At 36.9% G+C, this 12343-nt stretch overlaps 1 protein-coding gene across 8 annotated transcripts in view; it reads left to right on the top strand.

The window, feature by feature from the left end:
* Positions 1–12343, top strand: part of SH3RF2 (SH3 domain containing ring finger 2) — a 170250-nt gene that overhangs the window by 81291 nt on the left and 76616 nt on the right. For all 8 annotated transcript variants that reach the window (XM_069102681.1, XM_069102682.1, XM_069102677.1 and 5 more), the window contains one exon: positions 5480–5803. In XM_069102681.1, coding sequence (XP_068958782.1) covers positions 5480–5803 — 324 coding nt within the window. The remainder of the gene's footprint in view (positions 1–5479; positions 5804–12343) is intronic.

Below are 12343 nucleotides of genomic sequence, written 5' to 3'. Positions count from 1 at the left end.
AGATCTGCCTCTGATACTGGCTGTGTGGCCCTGAGCAAGACATTTTAACCTCCCCATGTGAATTTTCTAAAACTGAAAGCTGCAAAGAAGGTGTCGACCAGCATTAGTAGAGAGAAATTCCTTACCTGGCAGTTCCCTATACAAATAAAATTACAGATCCAGTCAGTCCCTATCCCTCTTTACGAAGCAGGAGGGAGATACAAAAGACTACTAAGACGTTGTCTCTGTGTTCAGGAGGTTTGCAGTCTAGGCAGACCAGGATAATTAGCTATTGTTCAATTATTTTTTTTTTTTTTTGCTTTTTGGAGGGGGGAAGGTAGGGCAGTTGGGGTTAAGTGACTTGCCCAAGGTCACACACCTAGTTTTTTGTATTAAGTGTCTGAGGCCGAATTTGAACTCAGGTCCTCCTGACTCTAGGGCCAGTGCTCTATTCATTGCGCCACCTAGCCACCCCTATTGTTCAATTATATAGTTTCAACTGTATAAGGCACTGAAATGGCACAGTGGACAGTGTCAGACCTGGAGTCAAGAAAATCTGAGTTCAAATTTGGCCTCAGACACATCCTAGCAGTGTGGCCCTGGGCAAGTCACTTATCCCTATTTGCTTCAGTTTCCTCATCTGTATTACCTGTTTCTGTAACCTTGACATGGTTGAAGGGATTCATTCCAGAATCAAAATACAGAGGTATCTAGGTGGCATAGTTGATAGAGCATTGTATCTGGAGTCAAGAAGACTTGACTTCAAATACAATCACAGACACTTACTAGCTCTGTGACCCTGGACAAGTCACTTTAATCTCTCTCAGCTTCAGTCTCCTCATCTGTAAAATAGTATAATAATAACACCTAAGTTTCTGGGTTGTTGTGAGGATAAAATGAGATAATATTTGTAAAGTGCTTTGCAAATTTAAACCACTTTATAAATGCTAGCTAACTATTAGTAGTAGTAATAATAAAAGAGAATTCAATCATTTCACTGGTAAATTATAAAAGTAGCTATTAAGTTAAAGGGAATGATCCTTCTCCTTGAAGAGTTTTCTCTACAGTAAAAATTAATAAAGACAGCTGAGGACACTAAAGGGGAGATAGAGCCAGAAACATGTAATAAAATACATATCATATAAACATATAAATAGTTACAACTATATAAGAGCAGTGAAGTGGCACAGTGAACAGTGTCAGACCTGGTGTCAGGAAAATCTGAGTTCAAGTCTGGCCCCAGACACATCCTAGCTCTGTGACCCTGGGCAAGTCATTTACCCCTGTTTGCCTCAGTTTTTACATCTATAAAATGAACTAGAGAAGGAAATGGCAAACCACCCAGTATCTTTGCCAAGAAAAGCCCATATGGGGTCATGAAGAGACAGATGTGACTGAAAATAACTAAACAACAGCAAATGTATATAAAACTAAAAGGTTTTTCTGGAAAGATTAAAATGACTAGGATGAAAAGGAATTATTCTGGGAAGATTATCTGTCTGACTTTGAAGGCATTCCATGATCTGACCCCATTCTACCTGTCTAACCCAATTTCTCACTACTCCCCAATATGAAGACCTTGTTTTAATAAAGCCAGTCTCTTCATCGTGTCACCCTATTTCCACCCACCAACATCCATCTCCACATATGCCTAATGCCACCCTTTGTGCCTATATTCATAGTGCTCCCTCTTTGTGGAATGTCTTCTCCCCCTCTTTCCCACCTATTCAAGTCCTACCCATCCCATGAAGTTTTCTCTAACAACTTTGACCTCCAATGATTTGTTACTTCTCTGTAGTCTTACTCCACCTTGTCTCTATCCTCACAGTTTTACACTAAATTATGTACTGTCTGGAATTATCTAATTTTTTCTAGTGTCCAAATCTCCAAAGAGACTATAAAGTCTATGAGGGTGTCATATTTTTTTTTCTGTAGTTCCTAGAGCAGTCCTAGGTATAACTATAATATGCTGAATAAACTACTTATTGATGATTGGTTGACCGAGCTTACTATAGGGATCATTTTTCACTTACTCCCTTTTGAATTTGAGGGATGACTTAGGGTATTGTAGAATCAGAGCTGGGGGTGACTTCAGAGGTAACATCTACTCCAGTCATGACCAAAATAACACTCGCCTTTGCAACATCTCCAGGGAGGTATCTGATCCTTTAGATTCACCTTGAAGAGCATCCAGTAATAGGGAACTCAAGACTCAACAGTCTGGTCACCAGTTCTTTTGGATAGCTCACATTGTTTAGAAGGTTTCTTTACATTAAGCTAAAATCTGCCTCTCTCAACTTTCCCCATTGGTTCTAGTTTTATACTCTGAAACCAAGCAAAAGAAGTCTTATTCCTCATCCACATTCCTTCAAATACTAAGGACAGCTATAATGTCCCTATTGATTCTTATTTTATTCAGGATTAACATCGCCAAATACTTCAACTAATCATCATGTACCCTGGTTTCTTGTCTCTAGCCTCTACTTCATTCATCACTGGACTCTTTGAACTGCATTTTTTCTCACTAACCTCTTCCTCCTTTCAGCTCTCCTATATAACACACAGTAGGCACTTACTAAGTGCTTATTGATTGATTGACCTATTTATTGTCTTCCCCCACTAGAATAAAAACTCCTTGAGGGGTAGAGGCTATCTTGCTTATTTATATATTGTATCTCCAGTGCTTGGTAAATAGTAAATACTTAATAAATAATTTTTTCCTATAGTATTCTCTCCTTCTATAATTCCAGTAACTTGGTCTTTTTTTTTGAAAGAGAGAAAAATCTTTTTAAAGGAATATTTTATTTTATCCCCAATTACATGTAAAAACAATTTTAACTTTCTTTTTTTAAAGTTTTGAGTTCCAATTTCTGTCCTTCCCTTCCTCCTCCTATCTCCTCCCTGAGATGGTATGTATCTGATATAGGTTATACATGTGCAATCATATAAAACATATTTCCATATTAGTCATTTTGTGGAAGAAAACTCAAACTAAAAAAAGAAAGAAAGTAAAAAATAGTATGACTTGATCTGTATTCAGACACCATCAGTTCTTTCTCTGGAGGCGGTAGTAACTTATCTAAAAGAGAATTTTAGATATAGCTTGTTCTTGGTCAACCAATGCTGACTCTTCACTGTTTCCTTTTCTAAATGTTTACAATCCACCCCTTGAATAATAATTTCTTGATTACTTTATATAGAGACTTACCCCTATGTCCCCCAAATGGAGAACATCATAGAACTAATCATCAGTCTTTGAAATCTTGTCATTGGAAAGGTTTACATTTTATAATACCTTTTATATTCTCCTTCTCCCCTCCAAAATTAATAATTAGAAGAACACTCAAGGAAATAATTAAACTAGTCATATCTCTATTTATTCTTATAATTAGCAGAAAGACTTGTATATTACTGAGTGGTTGCTATGTTCTAAGATTTAGATTTTTAAAAATACTTGAAATCTAAACAGGGTAAACTAGTTCTTACATTTGACTCCTGTCATTACTTAATTAAGGCTAGAACTTACTGAAAATTCTTCAAATAAACTTTGAATTACCCATGCCATTAAAGACAATTGGAAAGAAACATTGATTTCTTATAAAGAACCTTTTGATGAAATCCAGGTTTTGGTTTTGGGTTTGTTTTTTTTTTTCCCAGGGTTTTTTTTAATGCATCATTTTCTTTCTTGGATTATACCTGAATAGAGAAGGGGAAATGCACAATCTGGAACCTGTGTTATCTTGTTAGGACATCATCTCCAATAGATTCTGTGTTATACTCTTAGTCAGGGACGGTTCTGATTTTTGTCTTTGTATCTTATCACATACTGGGCAATTAATAAATGCTTGTCAAATTTAATTTGATATATTACTCTTGCTGATTTCATTGAACCTCAGATTTTTCAGATGAGTAGCTAAATACCTAAGAACTCTACAATTCTCCCTGCTGGTGTAATTATTCCCTTTGGATGACAAAATAGACAAAGCCCAGAGTTGTGTGCTCCTTTGCACCTTTAAGGGATAATGATAAGCCTTAACTAGGAACAGAACTTTTAAGTCTGTGAGGAAGGAACTGATTTCTCCATTTGTAGTCTTACCTCAGATGGCAGTGAGCTTGATTAATTCAGTTCAAGTATGATGAAATGACTGACTGGTTTCTAGAACTGGGTTAGGGGACTCAATCATCCCCTCAAAGAGCTTAGAATCTAACTTGTGAGGCAAGGCTCATAAATAGTAAATGGTAAATTAGCACTCCAACACACTATGTGATTAAATGTCCAGATGATTGACATAGATAGTAAGTGTTACAGTCTTTAGGAGAAAATAAAAAAAAAAAACAACAGCAATGAGCTTGAGTAGAGAAGGTTTCATAGAAGTAGTTTCATACTTAAGTTGGATCTTGGAGAAAGCTAGGTTAGGGATAAACTGAGAAAAGGCAGTGTTCCAGGTGTGGGGAACAAGAAGATTCAAAAGAAAGGATTCAAGAAAATGAATTTTAGCCATCACCTAAAAAGAGGCCAGTCTGTTCCTGTGGATGGTCAAGGTCAGGAGACAGAATATCAACTACAATAAATATTTATTAAGTACCTGTTATGTGTGAAGGAACTGTGCTTGAATTAGATAAGACTTGGCCCTTTACCTCATATAGCTTACAATCTAATAACAAGGAAATATCACCTGTTTGAGAACGTTTTTATGGTACCACATCAGTGAGGGAAGCCACAGGGACAAGTTGGCAAACTGATCGTTTTATTTTCATGATAACATTTACCTCTGTTTTTGTGAAGTGTTTGGTTATCTGGGATATCTGTTGGGTTATCTGCTTTTGAAAGCAATTGTACCATTGTTCTGTGGTCTGTAGAATCACTAGTAGTGTCTACACTGAAGAGGAGGAATTTTAGTAATGGCATACCCTTAGAAACTCTGCCCAAGAATAGGGAAATGGGAATTGATTCAGTCTACTATTATTGAAAGTTGCCCAACCCTAACTCCATTTCTGCAAGAATTAATATCATAGCTTTCTATATATCGAATTGGAAGAGAATGTAGAGGTCATCAATCTAAATGCCCCCCCTACCCTTAAGTTATAGATGAGGAAACTGAAGCTTCTAAAGGTAAAGAGAATTGCCCAAAATGGCAGAATCAGGATTCAAATTCGGATACCAAGGCTCCAAGTTCAGGTCTCTAAATTCAGCGTTGTTTCTGCTGTACCAAGCTGCCTATTTCCAGGATCAAATGCACAACTTTGCTATACTCATCTAAATGGAGCCTAAATATGAACACTATTGGTACAATAATAGGGAATAAAATTCCAGGAATTTATTTCACTGAAGTGAAAGGAACCAATTCATAAAATTCCAAAAATTATCCTTGAGTTCAAATAGCTTAATGTTGACCTGGACAGAATTATTTATAGAGACTAACCCACTAAGTCCTAAAGGTCTTACATTTGAGCCTAGCATGACTGAATCACAATTTTCATTGGATCTTTTGTATTCCAGCCAAACCTCACTGCAAGACATCTGCTAGAGAAGGGCAAAAACCATCGGTCATCCCACATAAAGAGTATGTCCCTGAGATCCTCTTCTCCTAGAAGCAAAGTGGCAGAATCACCAGCCTTCAGTCGGGTCATAGAATCCAGGAGGAAGAACCCAAGACAATTCTCCATCATGACAGCCTTGAATACCCTCAACAGAATGGTCCATTCACCCACAGGGCAACAGATGGTCGAAATCAGCCCCCCTGTACTCATCAGCTCCAGCAATCCTTCTGTGGCAGCTCAGAATTTTGAGAAGGTAGAGCTCCCACCTAACAGTCCTGTCCAGGTAAGAAAACACATTTGACGTTTTAAACTAGGGACAGACTTGGACTTTAGGAAGTAATTTATACAATGTCTTGTTTGTTTCTTGTTTAATACAGTGGTTCCCAACCTGTTCAAGTACAAGGGCCTATTTTTAACGTAGAAAAATATCTATAGACTACCCCATTTTAATAGTTGTACTATTGGTATCCAGTGATTGACCAAATGGGTAATGACAAAAAGCTACCCTAAATTCAGTAATGCTTTTCTTTTATTTTTTTAATTTAAGCACCAAAAAAGATAATTTCCATACACATAATTTATGAACTCATGAGTCTTCATTTCATACTCTTTCCTTTTTTAAAGTATAAAATACATCCTGCATGCTGCTTTCAAAACTATTTTCCTTGTCTTCCTTCCGAATTTCCTTCTGTTCTCTTCTGTGCATTTTGTTAAATGTTTCAATGGCCTTTTTTTTTGCATCACTGTTGGTAACCCCATCTTCTCCTCACATGTTCTCCCCAGTTAACCAAGGGAAAGAAAGACAGAAAAATGCCCTTGTAACAAATAACCATAGTCAAGCAAAATGTTACTATCCTTTTTTAAGTTGCTCTCCAGCTCGTTTCTCTTTGTGTCAGTATATACTGCTCAGAATTCTCTGAAAGTGTCTCATAATTTTTTACAGTGAAATAATATTCAATTACATTCAAATGCCACAATTTGTTCATCCATTTCCCTATTGTCTAAAAAGCAGCCTAAAGCACCCCCCCTTAGATTCTAGTTACTTTTCCTTTTTAATCCCTACTTCAGGATCAAGAAGTTGTGAAGAAGTTGATTGTGATTATTCTTTCCATGATGTTCTCCTCCCCTTTAACTTTTACCTCCCACCCATAATCACTTGTTTCCCTGTTTAATTTCCATGAATTTTTATACCAAAATCTTTGTATATGTGTGGGTTTGATCTTTATTTGTCCATTTCAGATAAGAGATTCAATTGATGCACATTCCCTTCACATTTTCTTCTATGTTTGCATATTCTTCTCACACAATCCAGTTATGAAAAATAGCAAGTCCTATCCCCTTCTTCCCCCTCTCTATATTAGTGGATTCTTTGTATCCTCCCTTCTCTTTCTCCTCTTAAAATCCTCAGAACATACCTATTACATGTCCAGGTCCTCTCTTTTTCTTATTTAAATTGCCTCAATACCCCTTCTGAAGACATAAGGTTCTAAAAGGACTCTTGTTTCTTCTCCCTCTATTAGAATGTTGGCACATTGTCCAGTGGCCCAAATAAATTTACTTTTCTCAATTCCTCTGGACTTTTCTGTTTCTATTACAAAGTTCCTATTCAGGTCTGGTTGTTTCATCAGAAATCCTTCAGTCCTATTCTACTAAGGGTCCATTTTTCCCCATAGAATTATACTCAGCTTTGCACATAAGATAGTCTTGGTTGTAAATATCTATCTTTTGTCTTTCAGAATATTATATTCCATGACCTCTTCTCATTTATATTTCAAACTGCTGTCTTGTGTGATCCTGACTGTAATCCTTTAGTATTTGAGCTGTTCCTTTCTGAATATTTGTGATATTTTTTTCTTTGATGTAGGAATTCTAGGTTTTGTTTATTACATACCTGAGAAATTTTAATTTATGATCTATTGATATATATGGTATAGGCTTTTATTAATCATGTTTTTCAGAGAGTCCAGTGATTCTTAAAGTATCTTTCCTTGATTTGTTTTCCAGGTCAGTTGTTTTTCCTGTCAAATGGCTTACATTTTCTTCTATTTTTAGATCTCTTGATATTGTTCTAATGTTCTTGCTGTCTCTTGAAATCATTGATTTCTGTTTTGTCTATTCCAGTTTTCAAGGTGTCCTTTACTTGGGTAAGGTTCCCAACTGTCTCTTCTCTCCTATTTGTTCATCTTCCAATTCTTTTCTCTAGAGTTATTGTTTCTTTTTTTTAATCTCTTGTTTCATTTCTTCTAGGAATTTATGCACCCTTTTGGAAAATCCATTTTTTTTCCATTTGACCTTATACTTGCAGATGTTATATATGTACTTTCTCCTTCAGGAAGATATTTATATTTGCAATAATATTTTATACTGATTAGTATTTTTTTTATTGTCTTTCTACTATTAGTTCCTGAATAGGACTTTATGTCAGGACCAGGATCTTACCCCTGAACCAGTTTTGAGTGGGATGGTCAGTCTGAAAAGCCCTGTGTCACCTAGGTTCTTGTTTTGGCCATCTCTTACAGTTAGCTCATATCAACTCCAGCCTCCAGATCTTTGAGGCTCCAAGTGCTAGATTATCAGGGGTCTTCCTAGTATCTTTGAACAGAGCACTCAGGACCTCAGAGTTCTTGAATTTCAGTGTTCCAGTCTGAGAACTACCAAACAGTATGTTGGTCACTTTTGTACTATTCCCCTACACTTCCAAAGTCCTCTTTCTGGGGCCTTCTGACTGTTTAGAGGCTTTCTTGGGGGAGCCTTTGACTCTTGCTACCTCCAGACACAGGGCCTTGCATACAACATATGACTTTGGTCATGCTGGTGCCAACCTTTCTGGAAGAGTTCCCTTACTAATCACATTTGGGCTTCTAGAGGAGCTCTTGTGCAGGTCTGGGGTCGAAGAAATCACTTATTGTGAATTCTCATTGGATTTCTTGATTGTTATTCCATCTAATACAAAGTTCAAGATTTTGCTGAAGTAGGTATATGGGAACTGGGCATTTTTCAATCAGTTTGTATGTTTTTAATCATAACAGTATCTACTTGTTTTTGAAAAACAGTAATAAATACGTGTGAGACACATTATTTATTCAGTCTTCAAAATGTCAGTGCTTGGCATGTAGAATGTAAAGGCCCTTTATAAACAGCTCTTTAGTTCCCCAAAGGTTCATAGTCTGCAGATTGGGAACATTTGATTAATATTGATATTTCTCTTCTTTAAAAGATCTATAATTTGGGTGTAGATAATTCTCTCTACTGATGCAGGAGATGGTCACTGTTCTTTGCCTTAGTAGACAGGCTTATGAATTGCTACAGCCAAAAATAATCCCCATCTGTGATGAGCCTACCTTAAGTTAGCTAGCCTGATCTGAAGACAGACTTTTACAGACTTTCCGGCTTGGTTAGGGGCTTTCCAGTGTTTGTCCTGTGCTGGCATAGTCTTTATTGAGCCAAGGTCATCTCCAAGCCAGAATGTCCCATCTGACTAAAGCCAGAAGAGACCTCAGAGATCATCCTGTTCAAATCACAACCACACAAGAGCTCACTCACAGTTTAGATTTACACAAATGAAACATTTAGGCAGCTAAGTGGAATAGTTGATAAAGTGCTAGGCTTAGAATCAGGAAGAACTGAATTCAAGTGCTACCTTAGACATTTAATACATGTGTGACTCTAGACCAATTGTTTCACCTCTCTGAGACTCAGTTTTATCATCTATAAAATGGGGATGATAATAGCACCTACCTCATAGGGTTCTTATGGGGACCAAATAAGATAACATATGTAAAGAGCTTTGCAAATCTTAAAGCACTATGTAAATGCTTTTTTATTAAGTATTTTATTAGTTAGAATGAAATTATTTTATTAGTATTTTTATTAGTTAGAATGAAAAGCAAGTCCATGTATCGTACAGTACTAAAATAGTACAATGGGGTCGGATTTTAGGAAAAGTACAGATGAATGTGGATTGGAGTTTTCAGAGAAGGCAACATTTGTGAAGAAGGCAGAGCTTAAGGTGGCTCCTGAAGGTCTGGTAGGATTTAGAGAGAAACATATATAACTGGCATTTTCTACATCTTAGTTTTGTTTTCTCATTTGGCATAGTACGGATCTCACAGGGAAAGAAAAATACAAGCTAGAAAGGGGTTTGAAAAGGAGAAACCACAACCCACTGAGCTAGTCAGTGAAAATGTTCCAGCAAAGGTGAGTTTGAAGGAGAGGGTCTTGGATGAAGTAACATCTAATAGCTCATATTTGTAGTGTCACAAAGAGCATTTCAGGGTCATGGAAGGAGCCCTGGATTTGAAGATAGAGGGTCTGGGTTCAAATTCTAGCTCTACCACATGAGACCTCCTTCAATTTTCTGAGCCTCATTTTCCTCATCTATTAAATATGAAAGTTAGACCAAATGACCAGAAAGGTCCCAGCAAATTCAAAATCTGTTTTCCTATACTCCTTTACTCTTAAAATGATGGAGTTAGAATAAATGACTTCTGTGATCACCTCAGCTCCCAGACTCTGTGTGTGTGTATTTCATTTAATTATTCAGACACCTTTAAGCTAATCAGGACAAATATTATTACTACCATTTTAGAAAGGAAGAAGCTCCTTATTCAGAGTATAGCATTCAATGCACTAATCTGCCCTAGAGGAGGAATTCTTAACCTCACATCCATAGGCCTCCAAGGGGTACGCACATGGATTTTAGGGAGTTCATGAACTTGGATGGAAAAAAATTTTATAACTTTATTTTCACTTTTCTTTAATTGATATTTATTTAGCATTTTCTTCCATTATGAATTAAACAAAAAAAATCTGAGAAGGGGTCCATAATCCCCAAAAGGTTAAGAAGCCCTGGTCTAGAAAGAGATAAGACAGTGTGCCAGAAACTTAGCATGGGAGAACAGTGCAATGCTGGTTGGCCTAGACTACAGAAGAGAGCATGTAAGAGAATAGGGGAGATGAACAAGTAGACAGGAAGTATAATGTAGGCAGAGCCAAGAACACAATCCCAATTCAAAGACTTATTATGAAAAGGTCTGAGTGATTACAACTCAGTTTAATATAGGGCCACCTAAAAGGTTATAAACCAGAGGGGGGCAATAAGGCAGCCCAGGAACTGAAATCTTTCTTATAGCAGGTGCTTATTTAGGTTGAAAGGCAGTTTTGGAAGATGAAAGAGTAGATTGATGAGACCAAGTAATTAAGAAGAGAATTGCATGCTGGGAATTCTGCTGCAAACACTCTTTTTAGCTGAGCAGGTAGCAACCTGAAAAGCCAAAACTTGGCTTGTACTGGTTTTTTAAAGGAGCTATAAATCTCGTTTTTAAACATGAATCTCTACCTTGGGATTAAACAGTTTAACTGAGCTCTAATCCCTTTTAAACAAGACAAGAAAGAGGAGAAAGTCAAGGACTTCTCTGAGACTTAAATGTTATTAGAAATAGTGCAATAGTTCATTTCTTGCTCTATAGTCCAGGTCTAAGAGTTGGGGAAGAGGAAGGGAAGGGAGTAAGCATTTATTAAGTGCCTGCTGTGTGCCAGACACTGTGCTAAGTGATTTTACCAGTACTATCATTCAATCTTTACAACAACCCTGGGACATAGACCTTTTTACAGCTCAAGAAACCGAGGCATTCAGAGGTTAAGTGATTTGCCCAGGTCATATAACTAGCAGGTGTCTGAGTCTGGATTTGAACTCAGGTCTTCCTGACTCCAGGCCCAGTGTTCTGTCCTATGTGCTACATAGCTGCAAGATTAGATAGGAGTATGTTGGAAAAAGACTGGGGGGAGGGGGAGGAAGAGGCAGCCAGATGGTTAATGAACTGAAAGGTCGACATGAGTCAACAGAGGTTGACTACTCCTGCCATTTTAACCCTCTCTGTAATGTAACTCACCCCCTATACCACACACACACACACACACACACACACACACACACACACACACACACACTCCATTCCTCCTACAATAATACAGACTCAAACATACATTCTCCACTTACACACACTTCCCCCCACAAAGTGACATTCTTTTTGTTGTTATTGTTTTACTTATGATTTTTTAAAACTCCACTTCATTTCCCAGGAAAACCCCACACAAAAATGACCCACTTCTGTAAGAAAGACTCACAATTAAATAAAACAAATTGACACATTGATCATTTGACATCATATACTCCAGTCTATTACATACCTGAAGACCATCTTTTCTCTATCAGAAGATGGAAGATATATTTCCATTAGCCCTTTGCAATCAAGATTGATCAAAACATCAATCTTGAGTTCTTTTTTTTCTTAGAATTACTAAATCAGTAGTTCAGAGAAATTATGTAGATATAGTTTACCTAGATTTAGTCAAACATTTAATAAAGTAACTCTCATTATTCTCATGGAAAAGATGGAGAGATATGAGCTACATGAAAGTGCAGTTGGACACATTCAAAACTATTAAGAGAAGTCACTAATAGAGAAATTTAAGGATGTAATGGAGCCAACTCAAACAAGCTAATGAAATGAAGCTATTTGTTAAATTTTCAGTATGAGCATTTATACCTTGGAAATCAACAAAACTACAAATCAGAGCTTAATTTAATATTTCTTAATTGTCTAAACTTTAAAACATAATAGAGAAAATATTATACAAATTATAATTAAAAGTATGTCCTGCATCCATTTTTTTTTGTTTTTAGTAAGTTAGGTATTGGGGCGGCTAGGTGGCGCAGTGAATAGAGCACCAGCCCCAGAGTCAGGAGGACCTGAGTTCAAATCCAACCTCATACATTTAACACTTACTAGCCATGTGACCTTGGGCAAGCCACTTAACCCCA

The sequence above is a fragment of the Petaurus breviceps genome, unplaced genomic scaffold, assembly GCF_028583685.1.
Source record: "Petaurus breviceps papuanus isolate PSGF00001 unplaced genomic scaffold, PetGlider_PUasm1.0 551, whole genome shotgun sequence".
Taxonomy (NCBI): domain Eukaryota; kingdom Metazoa; phylum Chordata; class Mammalia; order Diprotodontia; family Petauridae; genus Petaurus; species Petaurus breviceps.
Note: the sequence above shows the minus strand (reverse complement) of the source record. Positions and strands in the feature narration are given on the sequence as shown.